Source organism: Barbus barbus (assembly GCF_936440315.1).
Source record: "Barbus barbus genome assembly, chromosome: 22".
Lineage (NCBI taxonomy): Eukaryota > Metazoa > Chordata > Actinopteri > Cypriniformes > Cyprinidae > Barbus > Barbus barbus.
This window is the reverse complement of record NC_136750.1, coordinates 13,375,617-13,401,995: the sequence shown is the minus strand read 5'-3', so window position 1 is coordinate 13,401,995 and position 26,379 is coordinate 13,375,617. Positions and strand designations below refer to the sequence as shown.

General features: G+C 36.6%; 1 protein-coding gene across 1 annotated transcript in view; it reads right to left on the bottom strand.

The window, feature by feature from the left end:
* Positions 1 to 3,715: 3,715 nt before the first annotated feature.
* The window catches only part of LOC306888531 (GMP synthase [glutamine-hydrolyzing]), a 40,096-nt gene continuing 17,432 nt past the window's right edge, over positions 3,716 to 26,379 (bottom strand). The window contains exons 11-16 of the mRNA XM_079446885.1: positions 24,319 to 24,434; positions 23,982 to 24,107; positions 22,308 to 22,423; positions 17,774 to 17,904; positions 5,722 to 5,894; positions 3,716 to 5,646 (exon numbers count right to left, since the gene is read on the bottom strand). Coding sequence (XP_079303011.1) covers positions 5,545 to 5,646; positions 5,722 to 5,894; positions 17,774 to 17,904; positions 22,308 to 22,423; positions 23,982 to 24,107; positions 24,319 to 24,434 — 764 coding nt within the window. The 3' untranslated portion in view covers positions 3,716 to 5,544. The remainder of the gene's footprint in view (positions 5,647 to 5,721; positions 5,895 to 17,773; positions 17,905 to 22,307; positions 22,424 to 23,981; positions 24,108 to 24,318; positions 24,435 to 26,379) is intronic.

Genomic DNA, 26,379 nt, shown 5'->3' with positions numbered 1-26,379 from the left:
TTTTAGAGTAGGAACATAAAGACACGATGCTTTGATGTGCATGTGTTTGGAGAGGAACAACAGACACTATGAATTACCAACGCCTGAGTTCCCATGAGCTCTTCTGGGATCTCTGAAGATTGCATAAGACAACTGATCAAAGCTGCTTTCACATCAGGGTCAGAAAATAACCAGGGCTCGAGGTATTATGTTACAAAGTGATAAAATGCCTTTTTTTACCTCCATCATATTAAATTATTTGTCTAATCGGATAAGTACCACTGCTGAGATGTATTTACTCAGAGGTGCATTTTAATAAGTCTTGTAGGTAACTATTATAATGACTTTGATGACAAAACATAAAAACCTTTAAACCAAAATCTAGCTGGACAGAATGTAGAAAGCTGTAAAATTGAGCTGCATTATTTACAGTTACTTTTGTACCGAATATTGTTTTGATTTCGACATATTCTACTGTTAACCCTTTATAGGGCACTCATTGAAATACTTGGAAATTCAAAATGTCAACCCTGGAGTGTTATTGGAGGTTATTAAAATACTTTTAAACTTGTGTGACTTTAAAAAAATAATAATATTATTTTGAAAATCAAGGTCAATGAAGTTACCATAGTTCCTCACCAGTCTGGTCATTTTTTTTCCAAAAAGCATATATATTTAAATTATAAGAAACATATATAAAATATAAATAAATACATGAAACCTAAATAAATTTAATAGAACATTTTTTTCATTTATTTAGGAACTTTTTTTTTTTCATGTGTCATAACGTGTCCATTTACTTCATGGTACTTGATGAAGCAGTTGCGTTCAGCATATGGCACAGGTGGACCTTACAGACCCTGCAGACCACATTTGACTTCAAAATGTTCCCCTTCCTGCTGCAGTACTTGCAGGTCTGGCGGTTGGTGTAGACAGGGGCATGGAACAAGGACATGTCAGACTGCAATGAAGCATCTGGGGTTTGGCTGCGGTGTCCCCGGATAGGCATGGGGACATCAACAGAGGTGCTGGGTGCAAATGGAAATGACGAGCTCCTTCGGGGCGAGACATAACTGGCCTCTGGCTTCTGCAACTCCTAAACACCTCGATCCGGAAGTTCTTCAACGACAGGCCATCCACATCAAGAGCCTTGATGTCCCGCCTGTACATGATCCAGGCATTCGTGAGGCTGACATCTATTGCATATGCAAACATCCGCATGTACCACCGCATGTAGAGGTGGATCAGCATGTCACTCTTGTCAATGCCCCCCATTTTGGCATTGTAGCGCTTGATGACAGCAGGGCAGCTTACTGGTTCCTTCCTCTCGGGGAACAAAGGAATGATGTGGCGTGTGGCCAAGTATGGTGACCCATACTGGGAATTTGTGCTCTGCATTTAACTTATCCAAGTGCGCGCACACACACACACACACATTCTGAACACACACACGGAGCAGTGGGCAGCCATATTGCTGCGGCGCCTTGGGAGCAGTTGTGGGTTCGATGCCTTGCTCAAGGGTCTCACCTCAGTCATGGTATTGAAGGTGGAAGAGAGTGCTGGTTATTCACTCCAAAATCAAAATGGCTTGATAATTAAGACTGTATAGGTTTTTTGTGGGATTAAAAAAATAATTTTATCATTTTTTTTATAATTTGAAAATTTTTATCATTGTAGGGTGGTTTGTGTCCACACATTGCCAAGACAAGCAGTTACATTACTTTAATAAAGTAATTGAAAAGTCACACTACTTATTACATTTTAAGTTGGGTAACTTGTAATCCGTAACCTATTACATTTCCAAAGTAACCTTCCCAACACTGCACACTCCTTCTTTCAATTTAAGATCTGCTTCTGCACTTACTCTTGTTCTCCCACGCACTCGGACAACTTCCATGGGGTCACGAGCTTTTGGTTATGCGGCTCCCATTTTATGGAACCCTTTTATTGCAATAGTTCATGTCTTCCAGTCTTATTTCAACAAATTTTGTAGAAATTGAAATGTCTGACACTTCACATTATGTTCTCAGTTATCAAAGTCATTGTAGAATGTTCTACATGGATATACATGGACAAATATATAGGCAACCATATATTTTGTTTGTCTTTGTCTCAGAACATGCCAGAGAACTTGAAGTTTGTGGTCCATGTATTTTATGTTTTATACTGCATTATTAATATGTTATCGCTCTCAATTCAATTCAATTCCTCTCTCTCTCTCTCTCTCTGTAGACTTAGTTTGTCTCTAAAGATCTCTCCAAGAAGTGAAACAGTAACAAAATAAATTTTTCTTTTTTTCCCTTTTTTTCAGACATTAAAAAAATTTGAATTAAAGATCAGTCTACTGACTGGGACATTTACTGTAGAAACAGATGAAGGTGATGGGGTGAACAGCGCAGCACCACCATGGGGTTTGATTTAATTGTGATCGGCATGCTTCAGCTTGTTCGGTGACAGCACTGGTGTTTGAACCTCCCCTGATGTTTAGCTCTATAATAGGCTTGATACTGTATCGGCCCTTTCCTTTGGGATCTTGCTGTTTGTGGATGTGCTTGTCACTACATGTCCTTCAATCAGCACAGCGACACACACCTGAACCCTCTTCCCAAGTGAAAGCGAGAAACACACACAAGCACAGAGTTCACAAACAACAGCCTGTCCATTTAGCTGAACATATTGTTGATACAGAGGAGGACCTTTGACATGCAACTAAAGAGTAATAGTTATACAGTTATATAGTTTTAACACCCGTTTTAACACAAAATGATCAATCTGGCAAATGTGCAAAGACATTTAAATGCTTGTTTATTGCATTTTCAAAAAAGTGGCTCATTTTACCTGACTTCACACGACAAGAGTACCTCACTTACCTCAGTGTGTGTGTTAGGGCATCATAATGAACTTTCTAATAGAGCTGAGAATTTGGCAAAATAACAATACATTACTTCCTTCTTTGAGATTGCACTATGCTGAGGGATTACTTTTCAGACAATTGTAATAAAAAATGTGTTCAAAAACAGCTGGAGAATGTATGCAAAATGTCTGGATTAATTAAAAAATATTAAGATTATACATTGTGGGCTGCAATAGCAATTTAGTCCGCTAGTGGGCGCATTTGCCTTGCTTTTTATTGATAAACACCTTATTTGCCTTATTATCAAGAGACAGTAATTTACCAGATTGTCTTAATGTCAGATTCCTGATATAATTCCACAAATCCCAGGTGAAAATGGATAATCAAGTCAAATACAACTTTTGTTATGGTTATCTAAAACTCTTGAATCTTGTGTTGTTGTTAAAGCAAAGCTAAAATAAAATAATTAGCCTATATAAAAAAAAAAGTTGTAGTAGTAAAATGACTAAAACTGAAATAATTCTAAATGGAAAATATTAGATAAAAAATACAAATTAAAAAACTAAAATAAAACTTACACAATTTATGAATGAATAATACAGTAGTATATATATAAACTAACTGATTCCTGGTCGCTGATGGGGGGGTATGGAAATTAATATTGTACTTTTAAATATTCCATATTCATGCAAGGATTTATCAGAACGTTACTGTTGTCTCTTACACAGTAATATCACTAATTTCTTTCACATGCATGCATATACTCACTTTGCACAAAAAGTATACTTATTTTATAGTATTAGGTATTTTAACTGTTTAATTAACCACACCAGAAGTGTGAACCAAATCCAAATGATATATAATCAACCCGTGAAAGATCTTGTGATGAGAGAAATCTGAACACAGAGTTCTTTATTAAAGCTCAGTTTGCATTATACAAATATCAGTTTCAAACTGCATGCGGTGGCTTGGTCTGAGGCACAATACTAAGGTAAAACAGCATTGTTCATGTTTAAACAAAAAGAAAAAGGCGGCGGCGGGAGGGGAATCAACGTAGAATTGCATAAATTAAACTGAATATCATGTAATATTGCAGTTTACCCACTAGGAATTTAAACGTGTTGTATTTTTAATAGACAAGTAAAATATACACATGATAAAGACACTGAGAAAAAGACATTAAGAACAAAAATTGCAATTAAGACAAAAAAGGAAGTTCGTCTTGCATTGAGTTTTTTGTTATCGTGACAACAGAAAGTTTTGAAATGAAATCTTTGAAGACAATAAATACCAAGCGTGTTATTCATATCACAACAATTCTCTACATCATAAATTAGACAGAGGGCTGGACACAGATCTCCATTTGAGCCCACTCAAAGCCCCCTCTCTCTATACATAAGAACACGCTTCTGTTAAAGGAGTGGAATATTAATAACAATGAGGCCACACGCACAGGAGGACTGACTCAAATATTGACACTAACTCGTGGTCCAAATTCAGTTAAGCCCAACTTAGCTCAAAAGGACTTGGCGTACTATGCGGGATGATGCCCCTCAGCTTGTGTCCTGTCAATCATCTATTCTTCCTCCCTCTGTAAATCTCCTTTCATTTGCCTTTGGAAACACTATTGCTCTACCTAGCACAAAAAAAATACCAAGGCCTTTATTGGTGAAAGTAAGTACACTGTTGATCTTACGCGCTTATAAGACCAACCCAGGCAAACTCAACTATGATGATGAAAAATGCAAACACCAAAAATTACACATTTTCGCACTTCTCGCTATTCAAACAATGTCAATAATCCTTTTCTGGAAAAGACTGAAGAAAATAATGCAGCATCAAATAAAGTCGCATCCCTGAAAAACAAAGTAACTGAAAGAAAAAAGAAAGAAGATAAAACAGGCACAAATTTCAGAAGGCCTCCAGATTAGGAGTCTCCTTCACAGCAAAATCTCTGTGCTAAACCAACCCTTCCACAGCGTAAGAGCGGTATTTAGCAAACTGTCTGATCTCATCTGTATTTGGCAAATAAACATCGATTGGTCACGTTTAAGGAGCTACTACTGCTAGTCTTTACCTGCCACTTCCATAGAAGAGTTCAGGTAAGAAATCCAACCCGAAATCAACACTGCACAAACGGAGTTAGTGAAAACAAGTTTATCTTGAAGGCAAAAAAGCAGCAACACTTGGAACGTAACCCTTGAACGAGTGGATTTGCTTAAAAAAAAAAAAAAACGCTTTCTTCGTGTCATGCTGCACATGGACAGTCAACTGCCCTAAAATGATCTTAGACCTTCAGTGGCTACAACAGAAAGTACGGAGGAGTGACCTGTCACAATGCATTAAACACAGAGAGCTGATGGTAAAAAAAAAAAAAAAAAAAAAACCTTAAGTCAATGTATCATCATTATTATCATCATCAGTGATGAGGATAATAACAACACAACAACACTTATAATACCAATATTACAACCGACCCCAGATAATGAGGCGTAACTGAAGTAGCGTTGTCAGTTAAGCGCCAATCACAGTACAACCTGCCATTGTAGGGAATGTTCCGGTCTCAGTGGGACAATGACAGGGCGGCGTGCCTAAAGGGGGTCGCGGGAGTGGAGAAAAAGGGTTTGGGGGGAATGTAGCAGTACTGGGAAAGGGGGAGGTAGAAGAGGAGTCGACAAGGATAAATTTAGAAGGTACAAAAGTCCACGGTTCTACTCCCACTCGGTGGTTCCCGGTGGCTTGGACGTCAGGTCATACATCACTCTGGAGATGCCTGGGATTTTCTTGATCTCGTTGACCATCTTGAGAACCACCTGTGGCCAGAGAAGCATGAGTTAGTGGAAATGACGTAGGGTTTTTATGTGTGGATAGAGGATCTGATCTCTCACCTCTTCGGGGATTTGGTTGTCTGGAGTAGCGGCGATGCCGGTCATGAAGTCGCTGGTGATGAAGGTTCTGATGACGACAGACCGTCTGCAAGACGGCTGCTTCTGCAGCGGGTCACGATCAAAGTGCAGTGGGGTGAGGATGACTGGCATCTGGCTGATCTTACTTGAGTAGCCTGGATATCAAGCAAAAATTTATACAAATATATATTTTAATGCATGATGTTGACAACTTATCCATTTATTAGGGGTTCAAGCGCATAGCGCTGAAACCCTATTGTAATTGTTAGAATGGCAGAGGATCAGAAATCTCCACGTAAAACTGATCGGGCAGACCAAGTCATAGAGACTCGGCCGCAACAGCGATTGGAAATTTGTGGGTACGGTTTATTAATCCGTGGGCACGATTTTTTAATTTGTGAGTACGGTTTATAAATTGAAGGCATGGATTGCAAAACCGTCGGCACGGATTGTTTTTTTTACTCCTACAGGTGACTTCCCGGGCTCAGTAGGTGGCACTATAAGAGAAAAAATAAAAATAAACATAAAAATGGCTGCAACTATGCAACCATTTGTCCCATCAACATGTAAATCGTTATTCAAATTTGCTGTAAAATTCAGTTCAGTTTTTATTAGTTACATTAATATTTTTGTTAGTTTGTTTAGTTTTTATTTTGTGAACGCATTTTTATTTAGTTTTTATATTGTTTAGTTTCAGTTTTAATTAAAGTTTAGCAGAATCAACAGATCACTTCCAGAGCGAAGGCCAAAGAAAGACGTAGGCATAATTTAACCTTAGTGAGGCAAACTTTTAGCGACACAAAATTAACGTATGCTGAGATTGATCAGATGGTAAAATACACCAAAGCAAGCAGTCAAGTTTTTTACTAAATAAATCTACACAAGTTGCGCTTAATATCATATCTAATGGTGTGTTGAGATATTCAATATGAAAATAAATGTAGCCTAATTTGGTTATATATCTTTTTTCTTATTTAATCATAAACATGATTAAATGTTTAAATGTAAAACTGTCGTGTCTTGCTCACTTCTGTGAACAGCCACGCATAAATCATAACTGGTCCTAATCTTCTCGGTACTTTAGACCAGGGGTTTTCAACCTGTGGGGCGCCAGCACCTGTCAAGGGGGGCGCGAGCATCAATTAATTCAGAGACATTGCCTTGAAGATGTATGAATACGAGCTTTCAATTCTTCAGCCATCCGCTAGGGGGCAATCTGACTCCTGCTGTTCGGCGACAGTGAGAATGGTGTAAAATAGAGGTGTGCGATATGACGATTTTTGATCGTGGACGATAAAAATGTCTCCACGATCTGCTTTTGAAGAAATATCGTAGTATCGTGCTACAGAACACATTCTGTCAAATACAGTTCTGGCGCCTCCGTCTCTATATACTGTACAACAGGACATACAGCAGTAGAGTTACTCTGACAGGACACTGCACTTATTCGCGATCGCAAAAGTACATTATTTGCACATAAGCCTTGATGGTTAAATGTTTCATTCGCGCGCTGGTCTGACGTGTGCTTTTTCTGAGCGCATACACCTGAAGCGCGCGCACTAAAAAGCCTGTCTAACAGCGCCTGATTACTCAACTAACTTATCTTTTGCGCTAATACTGTCAAAACACACAAGGTTTACATACAGACTCAGTTGGTTATCTCTAAAATAAAAGTAAATAGTTGAGAGAGAAACGGATGCGTGCCTGTATATTAGATGCGTGCAGCTCTTAAAGGGACAGGACACTAAACATGCTGTCGACTGTCATTAAAGGGATAATTCACCCTAAATTTTAATTTCTGTCATTATTTACTCACTCACATGTTGTCCCAAACCTCTATTAATTTCTTGTGCTGAACCCAAAATAAGATATTTTGAAGAATGAGGGTAACCAAACAGTTGCTGGTCCACATTGAATTTGATAGCAGGAAAGAAAAATCCTATGGAAATCACTGTGGACCAGCAACTGTTTGGTTTTCCACCTTCTTCAAAATAGTATTTATGTTCAGCAGAAGAAAGAAACTCATTCAGGTTTAAAACAACTTTTGAGTAAATGATGGTATAAAAATAAAACATTATGACAGAATTGACAGACAGATGACAGAATATTTATTTTTGGGGGAACTAGTCATGTAACGTTAACAAAACAACAAAACGCAAAGAGAAAAATCACTCACTATTCTTGACTGAAAATCTTTAATACAGTTTAGTGTCCTGTCTCAGCCATCACACTGAATCAGGTAAACTGGTTATATTTTTATGTTTCTTAATGCTACGCACTGGAAACGCAGCAAATAATATGTGAATGATATTCGCACACTTTGGGCTCGCGTGGTGGGGGGGGGGGGGCGAGTGAAATTAGACAAACTTAGGGGGGCGCATGTCCTAAAAGGTTGAAAACCCCTGCTTTAGACCATGATGGAAACGCAGACAGTCTGGGGGAAAAAAGTTCCTGGGACATATTATTCCAGGTAATTTAGGTAGAAAACGGCTTATGTTTCACAGAACTAATCGTTGCCTGGGTTGCGTAGGCTACATGTGGGGTGGATCTATCAAAATAGGGACGAGACCCTTTTGGGGCAAGGGTGTTTTTGTTTTGGTGATTTCAAATATCAAATCAGAAATCGCTTACCCTGTCTTTAATTCTTTTGATCTTTTATAAAAAAAAAAAAAAAAAAAAAAAAAAAAAAAAAACTTTCATTGAACTAAAACAATTGAAAATGGGGGAAAATCTCATTATGAAAAATGTTTTTCTCAAATACACATTGGACAATTATTGTCACCCCTAGAAATTCTTATGAGTAAAATATCTCTGAAACATATTCCCATTCATATTCACAATTTTGAGCACTCCAGGGTGATTATGAACATGAAATTATCCAGCCATGGCTTCCTGTTTCAAAGCAAAGCATAAATTCCACAATGAGAAATGACAATCACAATGAGAAAAACCAAAGAATATATTTCTGATGTGCAGCAAAAGATAATTGAGCTTCACAAATTAGTGAAGTGGCTTTAAGAAAAGAGCTAGAGCAGTGAAAATTCCCATTTCCACCATCAGGGCACTAATTAAGAATTTCCAATCAACATAAAATGTTATGAAACTGCCTGGAAGAGGACGTGTGTCTATATCGTTCTAATGCACAGTGAGAAGGAGAGTTTGAGTGGCTAAAGACTCTCCAAGGACCACAGCTGGAGAATTGCAGAAAATAGTCTCGGGGTCAGAAAACCTTAAAAAAAAAAAATTGTCAAACAGCACCTACATCACCATATGTTGTTTGGGAGGGTTTCAAGGAAAATTCTCCTACCTCATTCAAAAACAAACACCAGCATATTCAGTTATCAGACACGACTGGAATAGGAGTGTCGCAATATATCGGTATTGACGATAATCATGATATCCAAAGCAACAATTATCGAATTGTGTTAATTTAGTGTGTGATGATATATCCGTATTGGCGATAACCGCAATATTTAAAATGAACAGGACTGATTTTTATTTCAAATGAACAGGACACATGTAAATACTCCCGCACCAGTACCTGGTTGACCTTCACGTGGCAGTATTGCGGCTTAACCCTTACACCTGTCAAACAAGACGACGATGCAGCGCTCGCACCTAATTACTCCAAAGAGCCGTGTTCATCAGAGTAAGTTGCCATTATTTTACAAGTCATAGAATGGGAAATGTTACATTAACCTGTTAACAGAGGTTTTCTGTGTTCATATATTAAGTAAAGGGTGATTATTTTAATAAGTACCTCGTTTTCTTTACTCGTCTTAGTTTTGTATTTGCAATCAATACGGCCAGTGCGTAGTAACACTTTATTTCTTTGTTCAAATCTATTAACAGTTACACGAAGAAGCTCCAAAGAAGACAGAGAAAGCCAGAGTCTCGTGCCCTGCATTTATCAGTATCCTTATGTTCCTTGGGTGAAAAAGAAAACTCAAAGTAAAAAATAATTTGACTGATAAAAATTATTAAACTGGCAAATGAAGGTTTCAAAAAGTATTGAATAAAAGAGTGACGTTAATTGTGGCCAATGTGTATTAGAGAAAAACATTTCATAATATTTCCCCCAATTTTAAATTCTTATTATCCAATGAAAGGTTAGATTTTTGTGAATTTTTAAATAAAAGATCAAAAGGATTAACAACACAGATTAATTTTCACAGCCTTCTTTGATCATATTTACCAAGGGTGCCAATAATTCTGACCACGACTGTGTGTGTGTGTGTGTGTGTGTGTGTGTGTGTGAGATATTATATTATATACATATATATACACATATACATACATATACATACATATACATACATATACATACATATATATATATATATATATATATATATATATATATATATATATACACACACACACCCACCCACATACACACACACACACACACAGTGCCCTCCAAAAGTATTGGAACAGTAAAGACAAAATTGCTCTGTTGGCTGTCGAGTCAAGACATATATAAATATGAATAAAAGATGAATATGAGACAAAATTACAGAATGTCACATTTTATTATTGGGTGATTCAACACATAGATGTTTTACCAGCTGAGAAGTTCAGCACTTTTAGAGTTTCATCCCTCTATCTGATGTGAGCATAAGTATTGGGACAGTTGCCTCACAGGTCTTTCTAAGTGATCAGCTGTGTCCTGTTGCATTAATTCTTCAGATATTAAAAGCAGGGAATGTGTTGTATCAGTTATATCCATTACTTCTCTATTATGAATCTTGCATTCGATGATGACACACACAAACCAGGATGAAGATGAGGGAGCTGACTTTGAGAGAAAAGCAAGCAATTGGATGCTAAAAGAAAAGAGGAAGTCAATTAGAGCTCTAGCAAAAACAAAGGGCATGGAGAAATCAAGAGTTTGGAAACCACCAGCGACACCAGCAACCAACAACGACCTGATCGGCTGAGAAAACAACAGTAGTTGATGACAGACAAATCATAAAAGCTGTGAAAATGAACCCTAAAAGACGTGTCTGTAAAATCACCAACAACTTCCAGAAAGCTGGGGTGATGCTCTGACAATCTACTGTCCTCAGGAGACTTTGACACAGAATTACAGATGCTACACAGCAAGATACAAACCTCTGACCAGCACCAAAAATAGAAAGGCAAGATTAGAGTTTGTAAAAAAAGCACAAAGATGAGCCAGAAGAGTTTTGGTACTGTGTTTATGGACCAATGAGACAAAGATGAACCTTTATCTAAGTGAAGGGAAAGCAAAAATGTGGAGAAAAAAAGGGAACTGCAATGATCCCAAGCATACAGCCTCATCTGTAAAGCATGGTGGAGGTGGTGTCGTGGCATGGGCATGCATGACTGTCTCTGGAACAGGCCCTCTCAACTTTACTGATGACTTAATGTATGATGACAGTAGCAGAATTAATTTGGAAGGATACAAAACCATCTTGCCTACCAATATTCAAGAAAATGCCACCAGATTCATTGGGAAGTGCTTCATATTGCATCAGGACAATGACCCAAAACACCCTGCCAGTTCAGTCAAGGAATTTATAAGGGCAAAGAAATGGAAAGTCTCAGATTGCCCAAGTCAATCTCCAGATTTAAATCTGATTGAACATGAATTTCACCAGCTGAAGAGGAGAGTAAAGGCAGAAACTTCCCAAAACAAGCAACAATTGGAATTGGCTGCATTAAAGGCTGGGAAAAGTCTTTCAAAGAATGAGACCAAGAGTCTGGTGAGGTCTATGGGTCACAGACTCACTGCTGTGATTGTGTGCAAGGGATCTGCAAATAATAGCTTTTAATATTTTATATCTGCCTTATGTTCAACTGTCCCAATACTTATGCTCACATCAATGAGTGGGATGAACTCTAAAAGTGTTGTTCTTTCTATTTGGTAAAACATGTATTTGTTGAAACGGCTAATAATAAAATGTGACATTCTGTAGTTTTGTCTCATATTCATCTTTTAATCATATTTGCAAATGTCTTGACTCCACAGCCAACAGAGCAATTTTGTCTTTACTGTTCCAATACTTATGGAGGACACTGTATATACATTAGGGGTGTGCAGCGGAGCCATTATTTGTATCTGTATTTGTATCTGTGACAATCTCAGAATTATTTGTATCTGTATTCGGATGGATCCGGAAGTGGGCGTGGGTTAAACCGGAAGTTCGTCAAATTACATGGAAATACCATTTTAAAAGCAAATCTGTGTGATTCGTAGTTTTCATTTAACAAATATGCATTGTATAGGCTAACTAAAGAAAGTATTATTTTTTATTATAATTATGACTTTGTAAATATGTTCTATTTAAAACTACAGAAAATGTTGATCAAAAGAGAACAATAACTTTATTCTTCTTGTTTTCCATTGAAACTTTGTGTACAATTTACGAGTATTTTATCAACAGAGCACAACAAATTATTTGGACCCTCCAAAAGCCTTAACCAAACATCGCTTTTCTTCATCTTGTATAATTAAATGTTAGGAGCGTTTTTAGGATATTTTTGTCAAGTTAGTTGATATAACTCCAGACAAAGCTCTCATTTCTGAGAGACGCGCATAGACCCCAACGCATTTCATTCATATAGGCTAGCTTACACTCATTCACTTTATACATCCAGGCCCACAGCCAGCTATGAGGTCCAGACCTCCGTAAATGTTTCACGTTCAAAAGTAAAATTTTAACTTTTATTCAGTTTTGTTTATTAAGTTAATTTAGAAAAAACGTTTGGAGCATTTTGTGTTCTTTAAATAATTTATTTTTCTTTCTTAAAAGTAACGACCAAGCGGCCAACGACATACCGGCAGGGTGATCATAACCATGCTTGATCAATTTAGCCTTCTCAAATCATCAGGACTTGCCTAAAATAAAATCTAAATATACTTAAACAGTTCAAGCATATAACAATGTTTAAACGTTAAACCTAGATAAATGTGCGCTGCATCAGTAGTTCATGGAGGCAGCAGCACAATCAATTGCAGTTTTTTCAATGGAAACAAATTACGCTATAATTGTTGCTCATAAAATAAAGAGTAATCAATCTGTAACTGGAACTGTAACGGGTCTACATTTATTTGTGTGCACTCACAATATCAACAAAACATTTTATAAAATATATAAAATCATTTTATAAAATAAAGAAAACCATGATGCGCTTTCTGCCGTCTCGTCTTGAACAGGAGCGCTTCACAAAAATGAACCGAAAGTCAGCGAATACATGCCTCATAGACATGATAAATATATCTATAGAAAGCTTTAAATTACCTCTTAATGAAATAAATCAAATCGAAAAGAAAAACTCTTTCATTATAATCCGTTAAGATGCATTTCTCTCTAAAGGCACATCTAATGAGGAGATGGCGAGTCAGGATCATCATCTTCATCTTTGCGACACTGACACAGAAAACACTTGTTTATTAGTAGATTAAAATATCTTCTTACTATTCTGCCCGGACACATTCATGGTAATTACTTTTGCTGGGGCTTTACGGAAAGCTTTATTGCGTGTATTTGAAGCAGAACTCTTCAGCTGCTGACGGCTCTCTGCTGCTGCGGGACTCTAAACACCGTCGAGCCGCTCTCAGTCGTGGCATGCTCTCGTGTTGTTTCCAGCGCAGCAATTTTTTCATCACTAATTGATGGATGTCTAAAATATAAAAATAAGGAGAAGCCTAAAACAGGCCCGAGGCCCGGCCCACGTCTGAACTATGATGGGAAAATTGGCCGAAGCCCTTAGAATCGTCCTAACGTTTCCCCCCCCCTTAAGGTGCCCCTGCTGAGGAGACCACATTCGTTAGACAAACGCAATGATCTCCATGATATTATCTGTATGAAACTGTGTCAAACTCTATCAAAGCATTAGCCCTTATTATTGCACAAATCTTAAGCTTTATTGCGTGTAAATAAATCGCAGATCTCACTAATGTAGTGCTGTTCTGGAAAACATGTGATTGTGTCTGCCGAATATGTTTTTATGTTATTCGGATAAATTCGTTATTCGTTTTGAAGCCATTATCCGTGCCTTTCCGAATAAGGTATTTGGCTTCGGGCTGACCTCTAGTATACATATACATATATATATACACACATATACATATATATATATATACACACATATACATATATACACACATATACATACATATATATATATATATATATATACACATACATACATATATATATATACACATATATACTGCACATATGATAATTTCCCACACCCAAAAAACAAAAATTTAGTGTGGGAGGTTTTTGAATTCCATAAAAAGGTTTTTAGGATTATGTCGCCCAAAAATGAAAATTGTGTCATCACTTACTCACGTTTTTTCTGATGAACACAAGAAGATATTTTGAAGAATGTGTGTAACAGCTACAGAAAAAAGAAACTCTTACAGGTTTGGAACAACTTGAGGGCCCTTTCACACCAAGGATGATATGTATATAATTAACTATAAAGTTAAGAATTAATTCTAAAAGAAACAATAGTGTTGGAATCACTTTCAGAATTATATGATGAGATTTCTTTTATTTGAGTAACTTTTTTGATTTGGGGTTTGTTTTAAAATTTCAATTTAGTTTTATTTCAATTTCACAAAGAAACGTGCAGCAACAGCCTAATAAAATGACACCTTTTCATTTACTGTATAATGTCTAATGTATAATCTCATTTTGTAAAAAAAATAAAATAAATTGAGAATATCGAATCGTGAAATCAAAATCGTGAATCGAATCGAATCGTGAGTGAATCGTTACATCGCTCTTTATTTGTAGATAGTCCTAATTAGGGCTGGGTATCGAGTTCGATACTTTTTAGGCACCGACCGAATTGCCTCGATACCACCGAGTATCGAAAAACGTCTTGTCATTCGGTACCAAATTTCGATACCTAAGGGGTTAACCTCATTAACGTCAGAGAGCCAATAAGCTTGCAGCACTAGATGTGTTTGACTAGAAGTGACGCGGTGCTGATTGATCAGTGTTTGACATCCGCGAGCAATTCGAAAGCGTACGGAGCAGTCTGCTCTCTATATCGCGCAGTTTCGCTTACTTGACACAGACTGATGCTCGCGTGACATTTCAGCGTCTGCCGTCTCACTAAATGAGGACATAAACTCATGAACAACAGCTCTAGAACTGCTCTGAGAGTCACTTCATGAGCATTTTACCGTTTGATTTGAGTAAAACTTGCGTCATATCATATACACACAGAACTGTAAAGGTATTCCCGGAAACCCGTCAAAATAAAAGTTCGGATTAACTTGGAAGACACTGCGGCAGAAATATATTAATATTGTTCAGCAGAGTGTACATACTGCTACTACTAGGCTACTATTAAAACTCTTATTTTTTAATTAATGATCACACAACATTTCTTCCATGTTTTAATTTTAATAGAAAAATTTTGTTTGCCAAAATAAATAGTTTTATTTTCAATCATTTAAAAGAAAAATTAAATTAATGTTTTATGCCTTCATTTGAAAACCAGATACAGAACACAGAATTTCTGAGGAAAAAGAAAACATTTCATAAGGCTGTTTTAAGAATAAATTTGAATAAACTAAGTAGTTTTTATGCATTCAAATAATTAGACATACTACAACATACAGGTGCTTCTCAAAAAATTAGCATATTGTGATAAAGTTCATTATTTTCTGTAATGTACTGATAAACATTAGACTTTCATATATTTTAGATTCATTACAACACAACTGAAGTAGTTCAAGCCTTTTATTGTTTTAATATTGATGATTTTGGCATACAGCTCATGAAAACCCAAAATATTAGCATATCATGAAAAGGTTCTCTAAACGAGCTATTAACCTAATCATCTGAATCAACTAATTAACTCTAAACACCTGCAAAAGATTCCTGAGGCTTTTAAAAACTCCCAGCCTGGTTCATTACTCAAAACCGCAATCATGGGTAAGACTGCCGACCTGACTGCTGTCCAGAAGGCCATCATTGACACCCTCAAGCAAGAGGGTAAGACACAGAAAGAAATTTCTGAACGAATAGGCTGTTCCCAGAGTGCTGTATCAAGGCACCTCAGTGGGAAGTCTGTGGGAAGGAAAAAGTGTGGCAGAAAACGCAGCACAACGAGAAGAGGTGACCGGACCCTGAGGAAGATTGTGGAGAAGGACCGATTCCAGACCTTGGGGGACCTGCGGAAGCAGTGGACTGAGTCTGGAGTAGAAACATCCAGAGCCACCGTGTACAGGCGTGTGCAGGAAATGGGCTACAGGTGCCGCATTCCCCAGGTCAAGCCACTTTTGAACCAGAAACAGCGGCAGAAGCGCCTGACCTGGGCTACAGAGAAGCAGCACTGGACTGTTGCTCAGTGGTCCAAAGTACTTTTTTCGGATGAAAGCAAATTTTGCATGTCATTCGGAAATCAAGGTGCCAGAGTCTGGAGGAAGACTGGGGAGAGGGAAATGCCAAAATGCCTGAAGTCCAGTGTCAAGTACCCACAGTCAGTGATGCTGGTGTTGGTCCACTGTGTTTTATCAAGGGCAGGGTCAATGCAGCTAGCTATCAGGAGATTTTGGAGCACTTCATGCTTCCATCTGCTGAAAAGCTTTATGGAGATGAAGATTTCATTTTTCAGCACGACCTGGCACCTGCTCACCGTGCCAAAACCACTGGTAAATGGTTTACTGACCATGGTATTACTGTGCTCAATTGGCCTGCCAACTCTCCTGACCTGAACCCCATAGAGAATCTGTAGGATATTGTGAAGAGAAAGTTGAGAGACGCAAGACCCAACACTCTGGATGAGCTTAAGGCCGCTATCGAAGCATCCTGGGCCTCCATAACACCTCAGCAGTGCCACAGGCTGATTGCCTCCATGCCACGCCGCATTGAAGCAGTCATTTCTGCAAAAGGATTCCCGACCAAGTATTGAGTGCATAACTGAACATAATTATTTGAAGGTTGACTTTTTTTGTATTAAAAACACTTTTCTTTTATTGGTCGGATGAAATATGCTAATTTTTTGAGATAGGAATTTTGGGTTTTCATGAGCTGTATGCCAAAATCATCAATATTAAAACAATAAAAGGCTTGAACTACTTCAGTTGTGTTGTAATGAATCTAAAATATATGAAAGTCTAATGTTTATCAGTACATTACAGAAAATAATGAACTTTATCACAATATGCTAATTTTTGGAGAAGGACCTGTAGAATTTAATAACAATAAAACATATTGTGAAAGAAAATAAAACATCCACTTATGAAAGAGGATAAAGATTTTAAATTTCTTGAAGTCTTTAACATCCTAGAATAAATGAATAGAAATGATGATTCTGTCTGAGCTATGCGTTTTAAAACGAGCACGCACTAGTGTAAACTGAAAACTATTTGAGCTTTATTAAAATTATTTTAATAAATTTTTTTAAATTTATATAAAAAATATAATATTTATATTTTGTTCCTTTGTGCAGTGGCTCACGAGATGAGTCCTTGAGTCTGTGTACATGTCAACAAGCGGAAAAAAATAAAACCAAAGTTTTTTTGAGATAATGTAATCTTGTTAAAACTGTTTTCATAAAATTGGTATCGAAAAAAATATCGTTCAGGAACCGGTATCGAACTCAAGGTATCGGTATCAATATCGAACATTTTTGAACGATACCCAGCCCTAGCCCTAATGTATCTACACTAGTCAACATTGAAGTGGATCAGAAACTTTCATCAAAGTTTTCCTAAAACCTAAAACGCTTTCTTGTTTTAGGGCAACTGTGATGAACTTTTTTGATCCACTTCAAATGTTGACTACTGTATAGTCTAGGTTCTGTTAGACAAAACATTTGAACAGTCAAAACTGTATAAACAACAGAAATCTAATTCTTACAACAGTTTGCTGCCTTTGACTAATGTTGTCCAACCAAGCAGAGTTTCCCTTAGAGACGTAAGTGTGGTAAAAGTGTTTACACAGCTCTCGCAGTAGCCATAGCTGTGGTGGGCGTGTTTACACATATAAAGGTTATGACAATAATGAAGCAGACAGCGGAGGTAGCCAGCTCTTACCGGACTCTCTTAAAATGGAGTGTGCTACAAAGTCTGCCTGTCTTAGCGTGCTGAGTACACCAGTGGTCAGGAAGGTGGGCGTGATGTCAGTGGGCGGCTCCTTTACATGTGACCCGAAAACGTAAACAACTCTGAAAAGGAAGAGATGAACAAGGAATGAAAAAGGAAGAACCTTTATTTACATTAGAGACCAAATAAGACACATATTAAAGGACTTTTACTTGATACTATGACAACTGTTGTACACTACAGTTCAAAAGTTTGTTGGTGTAATTTTTAAATGTTTTTGAAAGAAGCTTAATTTCAAAGTATCAAAACTGATAAAACTAAAGACTCTTCAGAGATATGAAGGATACAATAATAAAAAAATACAGTAAAACAGTAATATTGTGAAAGTAATACATTTAAAAATGTAATTTATTCCTGTGATGGTAAAACTAAATTTTCAGCAGCCATTAGTAGAGTCTTCAATGCCACATGATCCTTCAAAAATCATTAGAATATGCTGATCTGATCGGTTTTTATCAATTTAAAGCATCCTTTCTGAATACAAGTATTCATTTCTTTCATTTCTAACTTCTTTACACTGTTAAAGAGTCAGATTCTCATGCTAAATATGACCAGTCTCAAAAATCGAGTTGGACGTATGACAAGAGTATTTCTGTGCCAAAGATGCTCCTTCAGGGTTCGTACAAGTTTCAGAAAGTTTTTTTTTCCAATCATGGCCCTGTATGACGTCATAAAAATCCTTGTATGACGTCATAAAAATCCTTGTATGGGCACTTCTCCAGGAATAGTGCGCACACACATCAATCAGAGCAAGAGCACGTCTATCAATGTGCTTCATTCACAAATTTGTTAGCTATAGTTAATTTAAGTCAAAGTTTTTGTTCCTGTTTTATTTATATCGATGTCACAGCTTGCAGACAATCGCTATGCAAAATTTTCTTTAGCGCCATCCATGGCACACCTCCAAGAGCTTGACTATTTTCAGAGGGAAGTGTAAAACGGTATCTGTCGGTTATAAATCTGACAAAACTAAAGACTCTTAGGCGATATGAAGGATGCAATACTACTTTATAGGTACTCAAGATTAAAAGGTTACTCCACCCCAAAATGAAAATTTGTCATTAATCACATACCCCCATGTCATTCCAAACCTGTAAAAGCTTTGTTTGTCTTAGGAACACAATTTAAGACATTTTGGATGAGAACCGGGAGGCTTGTGATTGTCCCATTGACTGACAAACAATTAACACTGTCAAAAAAAGTATGAAAGACACCGTCAAAATAGTCCATCTGCTATCAGTGGTTCAACTGTAATTTCACAAAGCTAAAAATAACGACTTTATTCAACAATTCGTCTCCTCTGCGTAAGCGTAGCGTCATTTTGAAGAGTATCCACTGGATACGCGCCCGCTGTTCTGTGTCAGCCGCACCACACGGATACGCTTTCTACGTCTGTTTACGCTTTGATTTGAACGAAAACAGCGTATCCGTGTGGTGCAGCTGACACAGAACAATATACACTGTTTGCGTATGGCAGATGGACTATTTTGACGATGTCTTTCAGACTTTTCTGGGCCTTGACAGTGTTCAGGGCTTGCAAAATCGCTAGCCTGACGACCCGGGGCTATTGTGTTTTCCAGTTGGGCTACCAAAATGCATCACTGCCCTGCCCGACGGGCTACCTTAAATACAGGGCTCCCGCAGGTCCTTAAAAACTCTTCAATTTAGTTGTATCAAACTTAAGGCCATAAAAAGTTTTAAATACGTTAAATTGTATAAGAAATGTCTTAATTATAATTTCAAGAGGTCTTACAGTTGGGGACGGAAAGACAAGAATGGTGATATGGCTGGATTAAACTTCAAAAGGCAATGATGTCATTGAATAAATATAAGCGCTGCACGTTTCAAATCAAAACCCGAAACGGATGTCTTTGTGAGCGTATCTGAAGGAAAGCGACTGTCTTTAGAAACGTGTTGGTGGCATTTTAATGTCATCTGACCTATAATGCCTGATAAAGCAGCGTTTATGAGCGCGGACGGTGCTGCTTAGTGTACTGGAAACCGCTATATTAAGCCGCTCCTAAAGCGCCACCTCGGAGCAGAGAATGAATTTGCATTTCCAATAAACCTTTCTTGTATGGTCAGATCAGTCCAAATATCGACCATTGTTTTTAAGCAGCAAACACAGAGTTGTAAATGAGAAAGAAGTTAATGTGCCTTTTAAAAATCTAAACAATTAGACAGTAATATTTATTCGTTTTAATTTAATATAAGAATTTATATGCTTGATTTATCCCTTTTCATAAAAATGGTCTAAGGCTGAAATGCTGTTGTATAAGATTTTTGTTTTTGTGAAAACCTGTATCTGAACTGTAAATCATGTAATTTTATGGCTTAATACTGTGTTACCATAGGCATTGTCCAACCCCAGACATACTGTGTTCATTTTACTTGTGCAGCTCTTAAAATGGATATTGCAATTAGTGAAATCAAATTCCTTCCTTCATATTTGTTGATATTTGTGTATTGAAAATATTTTTGATTGACAATTAGACTCCTATCTGACTTTCTATATTTAAAAAAAAAAAAAAAAAAAACGTTTCCTGGGATTTAGAAATTTTGTGAGCCCTGGTGTTAATTGTTTGGGAGTCAATGGGACAGTCACAAGCCTCCCGGTTCTCATCCAAAATATCTTAAATTGTGTTCCGAAGACGAGCAAAGCTTTTACGGGTTTGGAACGACATGGGGGTAAGTGATTAATGACAAAATTTTCATTTTGGGGTGGAGTAACCCTTTAACAGGCGATTGGCAGAAACTGTGTGTTATGTCCCCATTAACAAAAAAATTGCTAAAATGTTTATATTTGATTGTGTTGTTCCAATCCTGTATTTTGTTTTTTTGTCATTTCAGCATCTAAAGCTATCAAAAACTGAGTTGGAATAATACAAGAGCAAAATGAGGCGAAAAGTCCTATACGACTTACTCCAGGAATACTCCACGTCTTAATTCAATTTGTGTTTATTTCAAGTATGACTTTAGCCAGATTAAGGTAATCAAAAATCTCTGTTTACATGGTAGATTCTTAATATATATGAATTAGGGATTTGAGAGAGTCTGTCAATGGGGATGATTATCAGTGAATAAGGAATGGTGTAAGGAATTGTCATTCCAAATTGAGAGGTTTATCGATCCCCTGAAGTTTGCCTACCGGGCAAATCGGAGCACTGTGGATGCCTCTCTTACTCTTTTGAATAAAGTTCATCATCATTTAGACAAGTCAAACATGTATGTCAAAATACTTTTCATGGATTTCTCGTCTGCTTTTAATACGGTCCAACCTAACATTCTTTTAAAGTGTCTTCACAGTTTAGGTATTAGTGGTTGGTTGATTTTATGGATCAAGGAATTAAAAAAAAAACATCCACAGCGCGTTTGTATTAATAATGTCATGTCTGACTGCTTGGCTTTAAATACTGGAGTACCCCAGGGATGTGTATTATCCCCAATATTATTCTCTGTGTACATCAATGAACTGCAGTGTGATGATGATAATTTCTCCATCATAAAGTATGCTGATGATATGGCACTGGTTTCCTATCAGGAAGAAATGAATAGCGCTTTATATTTTGAGTATATCAATAGCATTATTGGTTGGCTTGATAGTAGTTTTTTACATCTTAATATCGGAAAAACAAAAGAGCTATGCTTGAGGAGTCAAACAAGAATAGTAGATACTAGCCCATATAAACCAGTTATTATAAAAGGAAAAATTGTAGAGCAGGTCTCGAATTTTAAATATCTAGGAACAATTACTGATGATAAACTCAACTTTGAAAGTAATGTAGAGTCTGTTTATAAGAAGGCAAGACAGCGCCTTGGTCTTCTTAGGAAATTAAGAAGCTTTAATGTTAGTACACAGACTCTAACTGTGGTATACAGGTCAATGATTGAGAGCATTCTTACATATAATATTGTCTCATGGTACGGTAATATAACAGTTAAACAGAAGAATAAACTCACAAATAATTAATCAGGCAAATAGGATTACTGGCTAAAAAACAACATTCACTTCAGGTCTTATTTGATTGTTTAATGGAAAAAACAGCAATTGGGATTTTTAAAGATCATACTCATCCCCTCCACTCTACTTTTGAAATGCTTCCATCAGGGCGTAGGCTTAAAATTCCTCTGGCCAGAAGAAATGCTTATAAAAAAATTATTTGTCCCAATGGCAGTTGTTATTTTAAATCGGATTATTGTTTGAAGGAGATGCAAGAGAGTGGTTGGTAGTACAGTGTTTAATGAATTTAATAGAATATTTTTTTTATTTTTTTTGATTCAGTTGTCCAAAGTTGTGTAATTTTACGTTGTGTTGTTAATGTGTATGTATTTATGTCACCAGTGTCAAAGACAAATTTCCACTCTGTGACAAGCAGAACGGACAATAAAGTTTAACTAACTAATAAGTTCCTCACATGTTTGATGGAAAGACGACTGAAGCAAAGAGTCAACCTGATGGCGTTACCTGTTGATGGAGTGACAGATCCGAGGGATGAGTCTGGCCAGGAACATCAGCGAATCCCAGTGAGGGGCCTCTTTACTGCTCACTCCACAAACATAACTGTATGACCGTGAGTCACCCTGTACACAGATCATATGGAATCAGAGTTAGAACATATTCAATCCTCCAACATCTCCAGAAAGGCTCCACATTTGTGCAGAATGAGTACATTCTAACTGTGGAGAAGACGCCAACTGTTAAACTATTATCCGTTAACAACAACAGATCTTAACAACATGCATAAATACAGCGCATGTCTGCACGCTATTTAAAACATTTTGCCACCCTGCGTGTCAGCATGTCCCAGCTCAGAGTCTGGATACCGTGGTAATTTTAGCACAGCGTGGTATAGCAGTAAGCCGTCTGTTAGAGGAACACCCAACCATACATCATCAACCAATGTGGTGAGACGCTGACTGACTCTGTCTGGATGCGTTCTGTCTAATGGCTTCATCTCACAGACATAAACCAGCCTCCTCTGGCACTATGATTGAAAACCTGTCTATAAATACAAACATCATGAGATCCGCGCACATTAGCAGAGGAACGATCGCTCTATATGCTTATATACAGACTGTGCTGCACTGACAATACTGCTCTTTGACATTTTCATTACTACAAATAACATCAACTGAAACACAGCAATAGAAAGGGAATAAGCAACACTGTGTGTGTTTTTCAATAGAACTGTGTTTGAAAGGCTAACCACAAAAATTTAGACACAGGAAAATGTCATCAGACAATGATTGGTGCTATGCAGCCAGACAGGTCGTCCTGTCTTCTAGACAGAAGAGTTTGTCATTTGAGACAGTGTAAATTTCACCTCAAACAAGTGAACAGTCACACAGTAGCTGGGGTTATTTTAGTATTATTTATATAGTTACTTTTTTAGTATATATTAACATTTTTAATTAGGTTTTATTGGTTTATATTCAGTTTTCTTTTTAATTTTAGTTTAAGTACTTTTGTATTGTACATTTTTATTAGCTAGAGTCTTTTTGAAATATATTTCTGTTTATTGATTTATTTTTTAATACTTCAGCTTAAACATATCCAGTTTGTTGCCAATGAAACATGATTTATTTTAGGTTTTACATGTAATAGTTATTTCAATGATGTTTAATAGTTTTAGTTTAAGTTGTAGATCATAACATTGGCACTAACAACAATTAAAATGGCACCTGAGGGGAAATAACACAGACCTAGTAATTATGTGCTTTCCAAATAGGTTTCCCAAACTCTCCCATCATGCCTTATAACAAACACGTTAAAGACCATGTACACAGATAAATTAAGACTCGAGTCAAATAACCTAATAAAAGAAGTGTTATATGTTGAAATGTTTATATGCCAATGCTGAGCTCACATGACCGGCCACGTACTGTATTCATTTGATCTCTGTAACTCCATTATTGGACACTTTTGAATGTGGAATAAATGAATTAGGGCTGACTACTGAGTGCATTTCTGCAATGGCATCTGTAAACGAAAACTAGGTGTCAGCATAAAACCAAGGTGGCTGACATATAGGCCAGTGCAAAAAAAAAAAATACTAGTAAGCAAATAATTCTTATGCTCGCATTATAAACAAATATGTCTGAATGTGACATGAAAGCAATGGCAGACAACAACGCTTACCTGAACACCGACAGTTTTAATTGGCAGCAGAAAGGCATTTAGTGAATGAAGGCTGGTTATCTGCATGAGTTTCTCTTCCTCCTCATCTGATATGCATGACTTCACTCTCTGAAGAAGGGTGTGAGGCTGAATGGATTGACATCAAAAGAATTGAGATTTTATAGCATGCCATATATAATCCAGAGGGAACTCTGGAACGACTGTGTGCTTTCAAGTATCCACTTTCGACTTAATCTGCAAATGTACAGACTTTTAAATTGAGAAAGATCAATTATTTAAGGTCAGTGTCAATAATTCAGCCAAGAAATAAGCAATGTTTAAACTCGCGAACACACACCTTTTTGATGCTGGCAGAGAAGTCTGTGATGATTTTTAGGATGTTGTTGGTCTCGGCAAAGTCTTTACAGATGTAAGGCTCATCGGCGCAGATCACTCTAATGGCAAGGCCTGGACCTGTAACACACATTACACACATTTCAGCAAAGCACACACATTAGTCGTTGATCGTCATTAGTTGCAATTAATTTACATGTACATCATAAATTTAAAACATACTATCCTTCTAAAGTTTGGGCTTAACAGTATATGTTTTTTCCCCCAAAGGAAGGTTGCATTTACTGAATAAAAAATAAATAAAACAGTAATATTGTGAAATATTCAAATGCATTTATTTATTTTTTTGTAATAGCAAAGCTAAATAATCAGCAGCCACATGATCCTTCAGAAATCATTCTAACAGGCTGTTTTAGTGCTCAGTCTTTTTTTTTTAAATATCACTGTCAAAAACTATTGTGCTGCTTAATATTTTTGTGGAAACCATGAAACTTGTTGAATTTTTTTAAAGATTTTTTTGATGAATAGAAAGTTTGTCACAATTTAATGCATCGCTGAATAAAACGCTCACACACACATCTATCTATCTATCAGTGGCGTGCGATGGTGTTTTAAAATGAGGAGTCAGTTTTATATAAATGTATGTGTGTGTGTCTGTTACACTTAATGTTGTCACATTTTCCTGGGTAAATAAATATTACAAAAAAAGAGAACAAATATAATTATATTTTGTATTTTATTAATATTTTTATTTAATCATTTTAATACTAATTATATATTTCATAGTGCTTATGCATTTTTATATTTATTCCAAAATAATAACTAAAGGCAGTAACAATTTGAACAATATTCTGTTAACATACAAAAATATTAGTTAACATGAACTAAGAATAAACAATAGCCATCCTCTACAGCATTTATTAATCTTAGTTAATATGAATTTCAACATTTACTAATGCATTATTAAAATAAAAAGCTGTGTTTGTTAACATTATGCACTGTGAACTAACAATGAACTGTATTTGTATGAACTAATGTAAACAAAGATTAATAGGCTAAATGCTGTAATAAATGTTAATTGTTTGTTCATGTTATATTAAATGACACCTTATTGTAAAATGTTACACTTGCACAAAAACAAGAGGCGGGATTTATTGCAGGAACCAATCACATCCAATCATAACCAATCATATCCAATTATAGTGTGATTTAAAGGATTAGTTCACTTTTAAAATAACTTTTGCTGATAATTTACTCACCCCCATGTCATCCAAGATGTCCATGTCTTTCTTTCTTCAGTCGAAAAGAAATTAAGGTTTTTGATGAAAACATTTCTCCATAAAATGGACTTCATTGGGACCCAAACGGTTCAAGGTCCAAATGACAGTTTCTGTGCAGCTTCAAAGGGCTTTAAACGATACCAGACGATGAATAAGGGTCTTATCTAGCGAAACGATCGGTCATCGGTCAAAAATAAATAAAAAAGTTTAAGTTTTATAAAGCACAAATGCTCGCCTTGCTCTGTTCTGTGATGCGCGTTCATGACGTCACGTAATACGCAATGACGTTGAAAAGGTCACGGTTGACTTAGGCGGAAGTACCGACTGAAGAAAGAAAGACATGGACATCTTGGATGACATGGGGGTGAGTAAATTATCAGCATAAGTTTTTTTAAAAGTGAACTAATCCTTTAAATCTATGGACCGAAGGGAGGCAAACCTCCGCTGTAACTTTACCTGCGGGTGTCGCTGTTTGACAGCGTTACTTTATAAAAAAACCAGTGACTTTTAATGCCATATTTAGTAATATTTGCAATTTATATTTGTAATATCAATTATTTTCTCATCCAATTTTTTGTGGAGACACTGCCTCCCTTGCCTCCTCGGAGGAAATGCCCCTGATGCATCTATCCATCTATCTATCTATCTATCTATCTATCTATCTATCTATCTATCTATCTATCTATCTATCTATCTATCTATCTATCTATCTATCTATCTATCCATCTATATATCTATAGGGTAAACTTGCCTATTAAGCTCACGTACACATTAAGCACACTTCC